The sequence below is a fragment of the Hydractinia symbiolongicarpus genome, chromosome 7, assembly GCF_029227915.1.
Source record: "Hydractinia symbiolongicarpus strain clone_291-10 chromosome 7, HSymV2.1, whole genome shotgun sequence".
In the NCBI taxonomy this organism is placed as follows: domain Eukaryota; kingdom Metazoa; phylum Cnidaria; class Hydrozoa; order Anthoathecata; family Hydractiniidae; genus Hydractinia; species Hydractinia symbiolongicarpus.
This window is the reverse complement of record NC_079881.1, coordinates 11,477,871-11,496,625: the sequence shown is the minus strand read 5'-3', so window position 1 is coordinate 11,496,625 and position 18,755 is coordinate 11,477,871. Positions and strand designations below refer to the sequence as shown.

General features: G+C 33.1%; 1 protein-coding gene across 3 annotated transcripts; it reads left to right on the top strand.

Moving 5' to 3' along the window:
* Positions 1-113: 113 nt before the first annotated feature.
* Positions 114-18,339, top strand: LOC130648839 (uncharacterized). Of its 3 annotated transcripts, none has more exons than XM_057454942.1 (19): positions 114-604; positions 5,026-5,097; positions 5,320-5,443; positions 6,349-6,425; positions 6,821-6,942; positions 9,068-9,233; positions 9,737-9,903; positions 10,202-10,275; positions 10,494-10,616; positions 10,764-10,873; positions 11,490-11,629; positions 11,711-11,823; positions 12,023-12,241; positions 12,536-12,856; positions 13,365-13,506; positions 14,498-14,675; positions 14,832-15,386; positions 15,646-16,294; positions 16,827-18,339. In XM_057454942.1, the coding sequence occupies exons 1-19, from the start codon at positions 503-505 to the stop codon at positions 16,976-16,978; spliced, it is 3,606 nt and encodes a 1,201-aa protein (XP_057310925.1). In that variant the 5' UTR covers positions 114-502; the 3' UTR covers positions 16,979-18,339. The 3 variants fall into 3 exon arrangements, with proteins under 3 accessions (XP_057310925.1, XP_057310927.1, XP_057310926.1); XM_057454943.1 differs by lacking the exon at positions 114-604 and adding an exon at positions 757-816; XM_057454944.1 differs by lacking the exon at positions 6,349-6,425 and having other exon boundaries at positions 115-604.
* The last annotated feature ends 416 nt before the right edge of the window (positions 18,340-18,755 follow it).

Sequence of the window (18,755 nt, the reverse complement as noted above, 5' to 3'; positions counted from 1 at the left end):
TCCACAGCCGGGTGCAAACTATACTATAAATAGTTTGCTTAAAAAAAATTCAAGAAACTATATTACGTATGATGAGCCAGCATGAAAGAGAAAATTCTGTGCTCAAATTGTCGAGATGGGATATCGCATAAAAAAAATATTCAGGTTAACGCAATTACAAAGAAAAAAAAACTTAAAAAAAAGGTTGAAAATAAATGTTTTTAATTGGATGCAAGCATTTTTTTTCCCAGCAATAAAAAATCTAAAAGAAAAAAATCTAAATAAATGCGAAGGTGACTTGCGCTCGTCCAGCATGAATAATCGAGACCAGGTCAACATGGAAAACGAAAGTATTTTTTGTAAGAATCGCAAGCGAAGCGTTTAAGCAAGCCGGCTAGAAGACATTCATTTTTTAGGGACACGAGATACTGGATATATGTGGAAACTGAACTGAATCATAATGTAAAGTGTTGTTTTTATAATCTAACTGTTTCAAGGTTCAGGCTTGCAAATTGCTTATAAAATGGATATTTTATCATCAAATCCATACACGGGAATAACTTCGAAGTTTTCACAATCATTTCAAATGTTTATTAAAGACCTTGGAGATGCAAAGTCAAAATCTGTGAGTTTGATATATATCAGTCAGTGCAAGAGCCTAATTAATCTATTTTCAGCTAAACTTTGTAATAAATTTTTACCTTCTCATGAAAAAATGCTGGCCCTATGACCTGCAAGAACTTTGTCTGTTTTAGAGAAGAGATGTGGTTTAGAGGCTAATCTGTTACGAGGATGCTGATAAGCTGCATACGCCGTAAAAAGTGCGGGTGTTTTCGGGTGAGTTCGGCGTTTCAAGAAAAATTTCGGTATTTGCCCAAAAAAACCCGCATAGTCCCGAACAATGCCCGAAAAAAAAAGATTCACAATAAATGAATCTCGAAAAATTATTTAAAAAAGTATAAAAATTAAAATGAACTAACTATATGGTAGCTAACTTCTATAAAGAACTGTTACTTGATTTACTTGATAAATAACTTATATATAAACTTTATTACCTCCTTTCTCTTCACGCGCATTCTTTCAACTGTCGTCCGCCATGTTTATGTTACAAGGTGTTGCATTTCGGGAATGTTCTGAGCGAGTTCGAGCGTGCTCTGAAAAGTGTGGGCGGTTTCAGCGGACAACCGTCAATTTAATTCGAAAAGTCGCCCTTATATATGTGGGCGTTTGCAGCTTATTGGCACCCTCATAATCTGTTATGTGCAGATATTTTAGCGAATATATTTGGTGTCACATATTAATATAAAGAACTTTCCAAATTATTACAAAAATCTATTGTAGAGTCATTTGGGTCCTCAAGACCTTAAGACTGGCAGTTGGTCATCAAAAACTCTACTTAAAAGTATTTTGCACATACACACAATTGGTACCTGATGTGCCGATTCGGCATGCATAGTTTTTATATTTTTAAATCGCTAATTTAAGCAAAATTATTAAAGTATGGAGAGCACGAGTTATCATGCTGGTGTTTCTTCGTTATTGATATGCTTGCAAATAATTTTTTTTAAATCATTGGTTAATTATCAAATCAATTAATCAATCAATAAAAGATTAATGATACAAGTGGTAAAGTAACAAAGCTGTCCACATACAATAGTATTGGAATCATTTAACATTGTGCACCATGTCTTATGCCCAACAGGCACGATCCATGATGCAGATAACAAAATTTTTTAGCATCATAATCATCACAATCTATCATGATTGTTGCATCAATATTTTTAACTGTTCTAAACACCCTACAATAGATTATTGAACATATGGTAAAAATCATCCTAATCTTAATAAATTGATGATCACAATGCTATTGCAAGATTTTTTACCATTACAAAAAACATATAACATGCACATGATACATGCTGCTCATTATGTTGATTATCCTGACCAATACTGTACATAAATCTAGCACCAAAGCACATTGTTTGGAATTTTGTCTGCGTAAGTTGTACTTTGTTGTTGTGTACATGAAAATGTGGCTTTTGCTAATTCTGTTAATAAAGAACATCACACACAGAATTTTTGGTATAACTGTTGGCACTTTGATCGTGTTCATTTATTTTAAAGGGGCTATGAACTGGTTAAAATACTCACATTCCGTATATCCCGCGCACATATTAAAAATCCGGCAAACGCGTTTTATGCAATGAACAGACCAACGCACTTTGCTCAGTGGTTCAATTTTTTTTTTAAAAGTATATTACAAAGAAATATTTAAACGAGACTCATTCTTCTGGATGAAAACATGACCAAGGCTGGAGAAGATAAAATTCCAGATATATCTATATGTTTGAGACTGTAAATTACACACATACCGGAAAAATAGCCAGTTTGTTTTTCACTGCCATCAGCTCGACTTTCGTGTAAGTCACTAAAGTCGAAAACCAACAGCCGCTCCGTAGCCTTTTATTCTGTTTATTTCTAATAATTGTGGTACTGTATTGTACTTAGTAGTGAGCATGCACGTGGACTAGTGAAGCATGCAGTCCTGCAAGTTTGTGTATTTTCAGCCCTGCATACATTTCTCACGTTATTGGTGAAGAATGTTTTGTTATTTTCTTGCACTTTCAGAAGTTTTTTCTGTTTCTGGTATATTGTCTGAAATAGTGATATTTGTTTAACATATTGAAAAATGCGTTCTTTTTTAAATGTGTCATACCCTTCAAGCTACAAATGTCAAGCTACAAAAGAAAGTCATTAAACTGAAAACTCTACCAGTTTCCAAATGATTTTGTTTATTATTTAAAAAAATTAACATAGAAGTGCTAGCATCAACATAAATGTCAAATTTAGGCAGTTTTCCAGGATTTAACAGACCATGACACTGTAGCACAAGTAAATTTGACAATATACCATTATTTTTCAAGCAGTTTTTTCATAGGGTGGCTTTGAATTTTTCACTTTTAAAGGTTTCTTTTTATAAATTCTGATCTGCAAAATACCACAAGGCAACTAATTTAGCCTGAAAAACACATTTATTCTTAAGTTCATAAATACTAATGTACGTTAGGATCTCACACTGGCAATTGATTTGGGATTTGCCTGGACTATTTCTTCTTCTTTTCATCTTGAAACAGATGCATATGCACAGAATGTTTAGAAAAGAAATAACATTTAAATATGACAGCATAGACACAAATGTTGGTAAATAAATTTTAAGGTAAGCTTTTTTAGTGGGTAGTAGTACACTCAACCTCATACAGATGATTTAAATATGTGAGAGAAGGTTAAAGGAATGCATAAAGTTACAGATTGACACACAGTATGTATATATATTCTGAAAAACTTTTTAAAATTGAACAATAAACAATACAAAATATTTAAAAATATTTAAACAATACAAAACCTCTAAAATTGATGAAATCATCATTTATCATTCATTATTCTTGACATACTGTTTTCTGTGAAAGAATGAGTTAGGTGGAGTGTATTAATGGCCTGCCATTAATACACTCCACCTAATCAACTAGGCTCTGTTTGATTTAAACTTAGATTTCTCTGTAGCAAATCTATCCTTATTTTCTCCTACTTAGTCTTTCTCGGTCTATACCCGGTCTGGGCTTTGCTTTAAACAACACCACAATTTCTTACGCAATTGTCCTCCACTAAAATATTTTCATATCATCCTTTTCCAAACAATCAAGCTCTTGCTACACTGGCCATAACTCACCTTTACCTGTTATGTTATATAAAAGTGAGTCATAGCCAGTTTAGCAGGCATTATGCGGCCAACATTTAACCTGAATTGAAAAAATTCTGGAAGTAGCCCTTTGAACTTTTTGCAAGCATAACTTGTTTTCCAAACAACACTCCTTCCAACACCACAATGTACTCAATGCTGACAAGTCTGCCAGAAAATCAAGTTATATCTTTCTGAAAACGTCAAAATCATTTTATAACCCTCTTTTAGTGCTTTCTGTCACTCTTAATTTTTTTCATCAACTCTGCTATTACAACCAAGTCATCTGTATTTATGTGTGCAATAACTTTTTTGAAAACCTTTTCTGAACTCCATTCACCCACTTGCAAAATTAAAATAAATAACAAAGGAACAACGTAGCGTGATGTACAACAACCTGTATATGCTAATTTCTTTACTTAGTGGATTATTAATCCTAACATAAATTCTATTATAGACTATAGACATTGTACCATCTTAACCAGCCTCTCAACACTTAATTCTCTCATAGCCTGTGATATGACCTTACATGGCACTCTACTAGAGCTTTCTCCAAATATTAAAAGGCAAATTACAGACCCTTCCCTTAATATTTTGCTAAAGTTGTATGACTAGGTATGTTTCATCTGTAGTACCACATACCAGACCAAAAGCAATAGATCTTATGTCAATTCTAATTAGCAGTATTTCTTGTCTTTGAGTAGTCATTTATTAAGAAAATAATGTGCATTTATAATTTCCTTGAAAAAAAAGAAAAATTGCCTACAAAAATGCAGCAAAGATGTTTTAACACTGCCTCCATATATACCCTGAGATAATTTGAATAACATTTTTTAACAAAGTAGGCATAAATTTAGGTTTTTCCTTGTGTTAAAAAAGAACTTTGCATGTTATAAATAGAAGTTAAAGTTATGTTGTATAATAATATAATCCAATCATTGTCTACAAATATCTAGAGATTTTTTTTGCACAAGAAGGACAAATTGTTCCAAAGTTGTGAGAAAAATTGTTGTGCAGTTAACACATTCACAGACTAACATCGCTAAATCTCATTGCCTTACCTTGAATTTAATTTTACCCTTAAATCTTCTTGAAATCTGGCATTTAATGACAGGTTTTCTGAGGATCTATGGACTTACAAGCCTCTATATGAACTTCTTTTTTTCTTCAAATTATGAAAATCTGTGGAGTAGCTTTCAATGCTTGACCACCAAACAACTAATTAAATAAGCAATTCTTGAGTTGATTGGAAAAAAGATAACATAATTTTTATATATGCATCTGACTTTGTGTTTATATATTTCAACCAGGAAGAAGATCGTATTATATCAAGGGAGATTGGATACCTCAAGGAAACCATTACAAAGCCTGGAATTACATCGGTAAGTTATTCTAAATTATGCGTTGTGCTAGTATGCTAAAAAAATTTTCACCAATTTTTTTTATGTTCTACATCAGAACAAATATAAAGAAAATCTCAGGAGAAGAATTGTAAAATAATAATACTTTTTGCCATTTATTGATCAAAAATACATGGTCATGATGCTTTTTTTTATAGCAACTTTAACAGTAAAATCAAGTTTAAATATCAATTTTTTATGTAGAAAATTCGGAAAGAATGCATTATTCGTTTACTGCATTGTGAAATGCTTGGTCATGATGCTTCATTTAGCTACATGGAAGCTGTCAAATTTGCTCAGCAACAGAATTTGCTTGAAAAACGAGTTGGTAAGTGTATTACGTTTTATCTCAGCCAATTAAATTTCAAAAAGAAAAACAGTAACAAAAATGAGTTGTGTAAAACTTCTAAAGTCAACTAACTTTTTGGTCAATTGACGCTTGAATTAGCTAATCGATAATGGATAAAAAGTTAGAGTATTATTCTAAGTATCAAACTAACAATTAATTGGACTATTTTTAAGCAAATTGGCAAAATTATTATCTCTGACTAGTCAATAAAGGCTACCAAGGCTCAAGAAAATGTATATGATCATTTTGATGACCAGTAATGAAATATAAGAGTTTAAAAATTTTGCTGTCGTCAGCAATGGTCCGTCAAAACTCAAAATTTATTTTTTTAGAAATTTGTCTACACTTTGCCTTCATTGTATAGATCTTGAAACGCTGATCAAGAAAATGTATAGGATCATGTACTTTTGACAAACGGTTGCAGAGATATTAGGGTTTAAGGGATTTTTGATGACGTCATCAACCTGTCCATTCCGAAACGGATTCAGGGACACAGGTTTGGGAAAGTTACCCAAATTGGTCCTAGGTGGTCCCTAGTTACCGCGGTGAAAAATCATTGACTTCACCACCTTGTTTCCAAGTTACTTAGCCTCAAAGTTTTAAGTGCACTGTAATGGCTTCATTAATTTCATATAAGATAGTGACATTAAAGGATATTGACAAAAAACCTCGAAAAACTCACACATTCAGGTGGTAAAAAATATCTTCCTTGCAAAAGTCACAAACAGACAGAAGCTTCGTATTATTATAGAGATAAACAGGAATTTAAACAAAAAATGCTGACATCTAAAAAAAATATTGCTGATATCATGTGTACTAAATTTAATGACTTACAACCTAATACAAAGCAAGTAGGGTTAATTATTTGCATTTTTTCATTTTAGCTTATGTTGCTCTCGGTCAATTTTTGGATGAGAAAAATGAAATTGAGCGCATGATGAACATGAGTTCAATTCAGAGAGTATGCCTATGTGTATCTTTATCAAGCAAATTATTTAATTAGTACCTATTCTTTTATGAGATATCATTTTGTTGTGACTTGTTTAAGGTCACAGTCAACAGGTTTCAATATCAGATTCAGAATCTTTCATACTAAACAAATGCCTTTCTAGATAATTTAATAAACGCTTAGGGTGTTTTATCCAAAATTATTTGTTCAAAATTACCCAGGATTTTTTTGTGGAAAATTTTGGCATGCTAAGACCATAAGTCAAGTGTTTTCGGTGTGCTTTCATGTGTGCTACTTTTGTGTGTGATAAAAGTCAATATTTTTAAAAAGATACGGAAATCCCTGCTGACCTTTGTGTCATTATTTCTATTTTATTTTTACACTTGGGAAAATATTAATATTTTTAGGATTTAAAAAGCACTAACATTATGCAAGTTTGTTTTGGCCTGATTGCTTCATCAAGATTAGTTTACAAGGATATGCTACCTGCTGTCTTACCAACTATAGCTGAACTAATGAAACACAAAAGGTACATTGATTACATTCTAACCCAGATATCATATAACTTGCTTTTATGTATGAAACGTGCCAATTATATATTTGTTTTTCTGCCACGTAAAAATTCACACACATGAAATTTCCTGCTGTGTGAGCTGACGAAATGCATGATATTATAACCAATATGACCAATGTACAAGTTTAAAAACAAAAATCCCTTTGCTTTGTGATAGGGTTACCAACAAATGACTTAGGAGGTGCAACAACATCTTTTACTTTAAAAATTAATAAAACGAATTTATCCATTTGTAAGAACATAAATAGATAGCAAAATATATTAAAAAACAAATTAAGTGATGTTGATCAGTCAGGAGATTGAGAAATTAGAACAGATAAAGAACAAGGGAACTAAAAAAGATGACCTGTTTGGCTGTAACAAGCTTGGTAGTCAAAAAACCCTACTTAGAACACATAATACAAAACTGTGGAAAAGTGAGATTATATTTCCTGAAAAATATGATTTCGAGTTGCTCCAAGTATTATTTGCTCATCGTCATTTGTGTAGTTTCTAGAGGAAGTTTGGGAACCTCTTCAGCATAGCAAGGAAGCTGGTATTAATTCCTTTGACAACTGTGTTCTCAACTTGGTGATGACTGTTCAATATGTGTCATTATTTTTTGTACAAAGTTTGCTTCACTCATCTCCTATGCCACCATTTGTTCTAAATAACAATGGTGTGAAGCTGCCATGCTCTTCTTCGAATATGATGCACTCTAGATATTTATGTTTTTTGGTGTCTTTGTATTTACAGAATGTGACTTTTCTGTCGATGTTCTTGAAGGACTTGGAATTAACGTGCATAACCCCTTTGTCAAAGAATGCTGTTTCTTCTTTCTTACAGAAACCTTTCACTTTAATGTCTAATCTGGCTTCATTACGGGTGTTGTTAATTTCAATTTGAATTTTTCACCTGTAGTTGTTAACATTTTGCAGCTTGTCTCTAATATTGTTGTTTCAGATCTTTACGAATCCTCCCTTCCTACAATTCATTGTGTGCTGCATTTCGTCAAATGTTTTACCACAAGGGCAAAACGTGGGTAGGCTGTGGAGCAGCTAACAGCCTTATTGTAAAGCGTCTCTAAATTCTTGATTATCTAGATCTAAGTTTTATTCTTTTGAGGAAATAGTTTTAAGCCAGAAACTTGCAGCCTTGTCACATTGTCCATTAAACTCACTCACTAATTAGTCACTTGGTTGAATAAGTTATCAAAGCTTTCCATAGTTCTCAAATATCAGGGGTAAATGCTTTTGTGTAAATTGTGTACACAGCTTGTGGTTATGTATCAGCTATCTCGATTGGGTTATGTAATTGACCTTTTCACTCTTTACCAAGTTCTGACAGTACGCGTGTATTTTGTCATCAGAACCAATGCAAGCCCCTAAATGTTATTTACCACTTACTGTGATTTTCAAAAATATATTCGTGGACTGTGAGTCCTGAATATCCAGCAGCACTTGCATCATCAGCAATCTAAACTTGCTTAGCAGATAATTCGATCACTTTTATAGTTTTATTAATTGTAACTTAAAGAATAGGCATTGCAAGGTGATCGCTATGAGTTGTCCTTTCTCTAAAAAGTATGATGTTTCCTCCAGGTGTAAAATACTTTGTTAGTACTTAATACTTGTTTATAAAATAAATTGATAGCATCAGACAACTTGACAATTTGCATTACCCCATAAAAATTTATTTCAACAACAACAAAAAAAACAATTATCTAACCTCACTGTTTGCTGACTCTATTTACAAGAAAAATTAAACCTAAACAATAAACATGTATAGAGCTATATATATATAGATGTATATGTATAGAGCTGTCCAATGTCTATAGTTCATTTATCATTACAGTAACATATATACACATTCTCTACACAAAGTTATGTTACAGAAATGTGATGCATCCCTGTATTTGTGTTATTGCTGATTAAATTAAGCTTTGTTTCGATTATATTCTTACTACTTTTTACTGCTTTTTTGAATTTGGAATCTCACTATCAGATCACACGTCCAATGTCTGAGGAGTCCCTGATGCTAACATCAGCATGCTGAAACCATTATCGATATATATCATCACATATTATCTTAAATTATTTAGAGAGGTAGTTCGAAAGAAAGCTGTTATGGCAATGTTCAAGTTTTACACTGTGGATCCAGAAAGTATGCGTTCATCTGGTTATGTAGATCTGTTTCACAATGCACTTTGTGATAAGGACCCTGCAGTAATGGCTGCATCGTTAAATGCCTATCACAAACTTGTTACTGTAAGTCCTGTTTTTCTATATTGATTACTGTGGATAATATTTCTGTACAAACTGAAAAACAGTTACTAAAAATTAAGCAAATCTGCTTAACAATATTTAGCTGTTACATCCACCGCTAGGTACTTCTTTCTTTACTTAGCTACCTACCCAGTTAGCTGTGGTAAGTGTATTTTTAGAAGCAACATTTGTCAGTGTCTATACAGCACTAGCTTTTTTCAGAGAATTTTGTGTTTAGTGTGAAATCAGCGAAAACATTTATCAGCTGGAGAGTCTAAGTTCTCTTTCCCTTGACATCTTAAGGCCTGAGCAAAGTTTTTGTTAGCTCGTGAAAATATTATCCCACCTTTCACATATTCTATTAAATTACTTTGCGAGAGGGTCCAAAATGAAGCAGTGTGCCACCATTTAGAATACACAGAATATACAGTGGGAAGTTTTTACTTAAAAGCATATAAATCTTGTACCAGTTCTGCAATTGTTTATGTATGTTTAATTTGTTTTAGGACTCTCCGTCTTTTTATAAGCAATTGACAACTTCTTTTGTTACTATTTGGACACAAATATTAAACCGTAAACTTCCTGAAGATTTTAACTACCGAAGCGTTCCATCCCCATGGATGCAAATTAAGATACTTCAAATTCTTGCATTGCTTGGCTGCGACGATATGAAGTAAGGATGCTTAGATTTTGTATAAAAACATGAATTTTTAAAACTGGTTTTATAATTTTAACTTTACAGCTAGCTGCTAGGTAAACATGGATACCTTTTTAGGAAATCATTCTTTTATTTACAGAACATTAGGTTTTTACTGATACACTAAGAGTTGAGTCATAGAACCGTTAAAATGTGTTTTTTAAGGCCTGCTTTCACTTCAGATTTGTATTCCACATTTTTGACAAGTTTTCAATTCCCTTATCCTGTTTGAAACATTGATACCCTGTTTATACATACTTTTGTGTTTTCATAGTGAGAGTAAGAAGATGTATGAGATCCTTCGACAGTGTCTTGACGTAACAGATACTGAAGAAACAATTGGTTGTGGTAGGTAGAATTCAGTTCCTTTCAACCTCAATTGTAATGTCTATTGTCACTTAAGGTAGCTGTGTAAAAAAGATGGGTGTCATGCGTTGTTATTTATTGTCAAAATGTTGACTATTTGGTCTCACAGTCACAAACACGTAGAAAACAATTTATTGAATGATGTTGTTATTGTGTTTTATTTGCCTTCGTTTTTTCATGGTGCAGTATATTCTCTTTAGCCGTTGTTTATGAATGTATGAAAACAATTGCAACCATTTATCCCAATCGAGCTTTGGTCGAAGCAGCTGCCAACAAGGCTGGCTTGTATTTAGTGGCATCAAACAATAATTTAAAATATCTAGGTATCAAATTGTTTTACAGATTTCAATGTTTTAAAGTTCAGAGGAGTTTTTTAAGAGTGAATTTTTTCATATTCATATTATAGTCAATTGATAGGATTGTATTTTCCAATATGTCAATCATTTTATTCTTATCTTAAATCGTCATAGGTATCACAACGCTTAGTAATCTCATTCACATCGATATCTCGTATGGAACAAGACATCAAATGATTGTGATTGATTGTTTGAATGATCAAGACGAATCATTAAAACGAAGGGTAACATTAAAAAAAATTAATTCGTTCTCAAACTTTTAAATGCTTTAATTGAAAAATTAATAATAACAAAATTTCTAATTACACTTTTTTGTTTTTGTTTTATATTTGACATGTTGCACCATTTTTTTATTTAAATAAATCCTTTACCGGTTCTGTTAAATGTAATGTTCTGCATTTTATCATGGATTTTTCAAGTCACGTGACCTTCTTGATCGCAATTTTTATGGCGATCTAAGTGGTATTTCAGCTTCCAGTACTATACTACTACTATACTATAGTATTAGATACTACAAAGTGTCAACCTTAAAGAGATTCTTGTTAAAAACAAAATCATTGATGATTTTTTTACTACGTAAACTTTCCTGCATAAAGCAGAGATAACTACACCGCAGTACGCAACTGTTCTCCAGAACACAGCATGCTCAGACCTTTTGACTTATATATCCAACATAACGAAATTGCTATATTTTAATTTGATCGTTTAAACATCTTATCACTGCCAATACCCAATCTAGGCTAATAATTTCTTTTCGGAGATCTTTAGATGTAAACACAGTGTTTTTTATCATATATTACTGCCACTCCTCTTTTAATACTTCCTCTATTTATGTTTTAGACCTTGGAGTTATTGTATCGTATGACAAATACCTCTAATGTCAAAGTCATTTGTGAGCGCTTGATAAGTTATCTGCGATCAACTGTGGATGAATACATCAAATCTGATCTAGTGACTAGAATTACCACACTTGCTGAGAAGTAAGTATATCGTTACTCAAATTCGTAATCCTTAGAAACTCTAAAATCAGTATAGTTATTATTATATCATGTATTGTTTAGATTCTCTCCAGATAATGAGTGGTACATCAACACTATGAATGAAGTTTTTGAACTAGGCGGAGATCTCGTTCAAGTTGAGGTTGCATACAATATGATGAGAATGATTGGCGAAGGTATGTGTAACTAATCTTAGAATGATTTGGCCGTCTGTCTTCTCACAAAATATAAGGATTTACTAGTTCGCGAAAATGAGTTTTCACGAGAGGTGAATTCAAAGTTTTTATGTGTTATATGCGAGCATAATTATTTGTGCCTACCTTAACGTAATAATATCCACTGACTGGAATAACACATAATCTCATATTCTTTTAGGTATTGATGATGAGGAGGATGAGGAAGATGATGCCACGGAGGACTTGCGAAGAAATGCTGTAATTGCTTATGTGGATTTGATGGGTAAACAGTCATTACCAGATATTCTTATTCAATTGATTTGTTGGGTTGTTGGTGAATATATCGACTTGTTGCAAGATTACGATGTGGAAGATGTATTGGAGAAGTTTTATCAGATGTTAACTTGGCGATTCGCAGGTGAATACTTACTTTTTAAATTAGTTTCAGTGGCAGTTCAACCATAGTCAGTGCAAGAGATATGTATAATAAACAGTTGTAGTGTAATAGCACTTTCTAATGGGTTAGCCACAGCTATGGATCAACGCTATTGATTTTGATAATATAGGAGTTTAAACGCATTCCTAAATCTGCCTCATAATTTCCTAAACCTAAAATCAAACGATGTCTCTAACCTTAATTAATTCAAACCTTCATTCGAATACCCTGTGAAAGCAAAAAGCTATCATAACTGTTCTTTGTGATGTGTTACAGATGCCACGACCCAATCCTGGGTGGTTACTGCCATCATGAAAGTGTTGGTTGCAACAAAAGAACCGAGAAAACATTTTCGAGAAATTGACGAAACGATGTTGTCAAACGATGCACGCCAGAGATACACAGAAATGAAAACTATGTTGAGAACTTGTAAAGATTTGGACAGCATACTTCCGTTTGATGCAAGTTGTGAAGACATTGAAATCGATACCTCCCTGTCTTTTCTGGACGCCTTTGTCAACGAAGCGTTACAGAGAGGGGCGTCACCATATTCCGTGGAGAATAAACAATATCTCGAACATGTTGCTACTGAAAATGGTAGAGTGTTTTTTTTAACAGGTGGCTACTAAATAGAAGGGTTTCCACTCCTCCTTGGAACTGCTTTATCCACTAATTTTACTAAGCAAAAGAATCCCCAACTAAAAGCAAACCTATAAGATTGCTTTGTCTCCTTAAACCTTAATTTTATCTGCTAAGGTTCACCTAAATCACGAAAAGCGTAACATATTTCCTCAAAGTTTTATTTTAAAAGAGGGGACGGTGTAAATCTTACAGCTAAGATATTAGACTTTGAAAATGCTCGTTTTCTGATATTTTTTACGAAATGTTTTCGATGTGTTGATCTAGTGAAAAATAGTGCAGTCTTAGTCCAGTAGTTGAACTTATCGTGGTAAATTGTTATTTCGTCTTTCTGCGTTGTTTTGCGTAAAAAGTATACTTGGTAATCTGATTGTATGTTACAAATTCTGTTGATATCACTGAAACAACATGCTTCTATTACGAACCATGTTAGGAAACAAACCGCATACTTTACATTTTTTTTTAGATCACGAGCACCAGCCTTCCTTGGTATATAATGCATATCCTAAACCCGCTGTGTATAGACAATTCAACCAAGACACTCCACCAACGAAACAAGAAAGCGTAGACACACATGCATCTACATCAAGTACTAGCAGTAGCAGCAGGTGAGTGGCAACTGTTTACCTTTTGTATTTTTAAGACGTGTAATTCAAGTAGTAGGAAGTCAACACTGGTGACGACTTTTTCACAATCGTCGCAGTTGTTTCATCTATCACAAGGTTAAGAAACATTTTTACCAATTTGAACAAGTTTTTTAGCGGATCAAGTATCAATTCGAAAGTCAAGTTGCGTACAAGAAATACGTATAATCCTAAGGGTCACGTCTATCTACAAAGAGGATTTTCATGAAGCGAATTGTGAATGGCGAATTCGGCAGCGAATACACCTTTCCCGATTTTCATAAATTATAATAATTATAACGTCATCCCAAATTTTATAATGGTTCTGTGCTCTTCAAGTAAGAATATTCAGATAGAATATTAAATTATAATGACAAAAATGAAGTTTTCAGAGCAATATAATATTCTGGTTGGATTTTATTTAGATTTAAAGAAAATAATTATTTTAAAAATGAGGCTATTCTTAGGAAGCTCGGCTATATGAAGGGTTTGACCGTAACTTTTAACTCGAAATTGAGACACTTAATGAACAGAAATATTTACGAAATTAAGTAATTTGTTCTACCCTTTGCTAGGGAACTTAGGAATAAGAATCATTTTTAGTATTGACCTCTTTAATTTAGTTTGGCATAATTAGGAAATTCGGGAAAGGTCTATTAGCTGCGAAATGTTTTTTGATTTACAAGTGAAACGAAAAACATGTGGCGAATTTAAAATACTGAATGTAAGCAAAACCAGACAGTTATTTTGAATTCTTTCCAGTAATGAGTTTTTCCGTATAAAAAACATTGAATATTGTGTTCTGATAGGTTAAAAGTTTAAAGCGAAATATTTCACCGCTAGAAAGTAGAAACAGTTCCTTTGGTCCAGGTTCGTGTGGCCCCTGCGTTATCAGTCCCAGTTATTTATAACACCCGCCTCGACTCAAAGGCTTGGTTTTTGTGAAGACAGGTAATATTTTTTGCTTTCTCTCTAGTTCCAGACCAACTTCAGGAAGATCTAAAAATCCAATGTGGACAAGAGAGGGTTTAAAGAAAAGTCAAGTTTCAGATTCATCTGATTCTGAAAAATCTACACCGGTATCTAGTCTAAGTGGTTCTGTAAAAGTGGAAGAAAGAAGCGGTAGTGGTCAGGAAATGGAGTCCACGCCTGAGGTATTTATGCATTTTTGATGATTAAGATTGAACTAAAAAGGAAAATCTTTTTATTAACACGTTGTTATACACTAGGACGAGTTATTTTCACTGAGTGGGCATTAATGATGCACGTTTTGTTCGTTCGTTCGTTAATTGATATTATTTTCGTTCCAGATTACAGAGAAAAAACAAACAAAAATGTTAGATCCAGACGAAGAGCGTAAGAAACGAATGGCGGAAGAACTGTTTGGCATGAACACACCGCAAAAAAGTAACAAAAATAGCTTGGCGAATCGAGACAAAAGAGATAAGTTGCGGAAAAGGAATTTTAAAAAAGAAGTAAAAGAAAAAGATTTGTTAGATATAACTGATGGAGATGATTCGACAACTGACGCACTTCCACAGAGTGATTCAAACATTTTGACAGGTCGAGTAACTGATGACATGGTGTTGGTATCAACTGCGGAGGAGAAATTTAACCCTCCACAAAGAAATGAACAAGCTAGTGAAACAGAATTGTCTGCAGAACGCGACTTGTTTAGCGATTTAAATATCACTTCTTCAGAGACGCAACAACTCCCGTTTGTGACACAGCAACCTGACACGCAACTTCCGGCTGTCTTGCAGCAGCTTACATCCCTCACGCAAAATATGTCTACCATGGAACAACAAATAGCACCTGAACAAGCTATGGTATGCGATAGTGGAGTTAATCAACTTCAAAACAATGTAAGTAATTTAGAACTATTTTCAGATCAGGAAAATCAAGGAAATTTTAGGAGCTTAAAATCTGGAAAATTAGATAAAAGCTTACAAAACTAATATTACCAATTTCACCAATTTCAAGTTCTATAACACAGACGTGTCATCAAACTTAAAAAATGGAATATGAAATGTGAAAAAAGCATCAGGGGAAAAAAAGTACAAAAAAATTAGGGAAATTCTGCCCGAAATTTTGTCAGGCATTTATTTCTATGTTTATTTTTAGTCAAGTTTCGTTAATTTGTTGGATGATGACGACTTATCTACACAAACACTCTCGAGTAATATTTCAACAGAAACTGCTTTATTATCGAGTCAAACTGACACAAAGATATTGGCCATCCCAGACGTTTTTGCTGGATTTCCTGTATCTTTAAACCCGACAGAGATATGCAAAGATGTAAATTTACGTATGATGTGCCTGTATGTGTATCTGCCTACTGAGTTGGCTATAATACTGTACATTTTAAATCAGTCTGTTAAACCATTGAGTAATATACGCATGGATATTAAATTACCCTCAAATTTAAGAGGAAAAACTGATGAATTAAAATTTGATGAAAGTACCCTGGATGGTTTGGGTTTTTGCCGTCACACGTTAAAAGTTATTTACCAATCTCCTGCGCTTCATATGGTGTTGAGTGGACACGTGTCGTATAGAGACACGACAAATACTGAAAAAAGATTATTTATCAGTCACGTGTTACCGATGAGTAATTTGTTACGTCCTAATCCACTGGAGATCAGTGAATTTGAAGATAAATGGCGGGATCGCGCATTGTACGAGAAGAAGGAAAAACTTAACAGAACATTTGATGTAGATTCAATGAATTTATTCTTAGAGAGTGTGAACATTCATCCTATTCAACATAGAGGTAATGTAAATTCTAGTGATTTATTTATTTATTCCAGCGTTGTTTTTTTGGGGGGATGGGTCTTTTTTTAAATTTTTTTTAATCAAATTTAACCTTTCCGAAGTGTGTTGGGTATGTTGACGTACAGCCAGATAAGACTTGAAATTGAAAACCAACCAAGCTGTTATGTTTGTGGTGAGAAGATTCAAAATCGCTAAGCAATGAATCAAAAGAGACCGATTGACATGAAAATCAAGTCAGATTGTCAATAGTAAATGTGTCCTCAATTATGGACGAAATCGGGAATATAAGAAATTCATTTTTTGACTTGAAAACAAAACCTAGCTCTAAAAAATATATCATGAAACGCTGTTCACCGAAGGTCAACTTTTGGAGACGGTAAAACTAACCACGTTGACAAGCTAATTTAATTTTTTCTTATACATTTTCAAATTTTTATTTTTGGGGCAACCTTCAGTGCGATTCTCACTAGAGTGGATAATGGCCCAACTCTGCATAAGCCTTTGTGTAGTACTTCTCCTGTTTTTTGTAGGTAATCAAGTAGTGTGTGCAACCACTGTTCTGCAGAAGCACGATATTCTCCTCCATTTCAAAATGGCGCCTCAAATAACGGAAGTATGGATCAAATCGGGAAGCAGACTCTTAAACGATTGTGTTATGAGATTACTGATTTCTATCTCCTAAGTGATTGGTCAAAAACGATGAACGCGAGAAACTGATTGGATAATTGTTATTAAAGTGAAGGCTTGGTTTTGCTGCAAATTGAAAGTACCACTGATTATAGTGCACGGTAATCAGCACTTATATTCACCTGCACTAATAATTAGGCAGAATTATATAAAAAAAATTTACTGCACTCAGAATTTGCTCTATTTTTACAACTCGATTAACGTCAAACCCCCTTCCAATAAGCCAATAAGCCCACTCGAAATTATTTTTGCGAAACAAAACCCTTTGGTTCTTAATCGAGAATTTTGTGTAACGATTAGAAGGAAAATCCGTTAAAACTCATTTTTTTTTTTGTTTATTGAATACATCATTGACTCATTTTCATCTAATTGCTTGGATGTTCTTCTAACTATATCATGTCTAAACTCAATTAAGAAGAAATTTGTTTTTCATACTTAAAACGAAAGGAAAAATTGATAATTACGATAATTGAGCGGTGACACTAATTCTTAATTTTTACAATTTTTTCCATAAAATCTTTAATCCGCTTTAATTAGATTAATTATAGTAACATAACATATATCGACGGTGTCTCGTCATTCACTCTAGATTTTTCCTTCTATTTCAAATACAATTTTTTGCGACCAGGTGTAAGTTTCGAGAATTTCCAACAATCGACCAATTGAATTTCGCCTTAAATCATATTTCCTCATGTTATTTTTTAGTGGAAGACTTATTTTTGCTATTTCTCATTCATATCTAGCTTTGTTCTTATAAAATCATTCTTATAAAAAAAATAATATATTCACCATATTTCAAGCGGACTGATATAAGCACAGACTAATGGAGTTCTTGTCAATCAAATAGAACAATATGGCTACTTTATTCTTACATAGTGGAAATGTGGCTTTATATATTACCTCAGAATTATGTAATTTTATACGAAAATTTAAATGCACGTTTAAATATGTTAGCTAAGAAACCAATATGAGAAAGAAAGTCACACACTGTGAGGAAACCACCTCACAGTGTGTGATAAAAAAGCACATGTGATATTATATTTAAAGCCTAGTTTACATTAGTGCTTGTTATGTTCTGGTTAACTTATCAAGTGTTAGATACAAAAGTTAAACAAGTAGTGTAAACTAGGTACTATTGTTTCGTAGAAACGTAAATTCTCGATAATATAAACAACTTTATTGCTCCTGCTTCTCACTCTCGTCCCCAGAGCTTTTTGAGATAAAACCTTTGAGGTTCCTCTCAAAGAGCTCCGGGCTGCTTTTGTTTTTTCGATTTAGTAGAATTTTAAAGTTTAGGTTTTTGTAAAAATTTTTATATATTGTAATGTTTTCGCATTAAATCGAATTAATATTGAACACGTGTTATATATTATGTTGTTCTCATGCTTCGCATAGTAAGATCAAGAAAGGAGTTGAGAACGAACTTGGTTAATTGATGGTAGCGATCAGAGCTTTGTGAAAAAAACTTTTAAACAATGTAGTTTCAACAAGTTAGTGGTCATGCCCTTTTTTCTGTTCTTATTTCGAAGTTGTGATACATATGTGTTCCCAAGTAAATCTTCTATTCCCCAAAAAACTGAGAAAAATAGTAGAAATTTTAACTTTCAACTTTTCCTGATACAATTTCGCTTTTTCATGCTGTCTCAAGCAGATCTGGATATAACACTTATGACAAACTGAAAGGATTTCCAACCTTGTTTCTAGAGCTTATTATACATTCTTTATCACGTGCTGAATAGCAGCGACCAATGTAGGCTCCAACTTAAAAATTT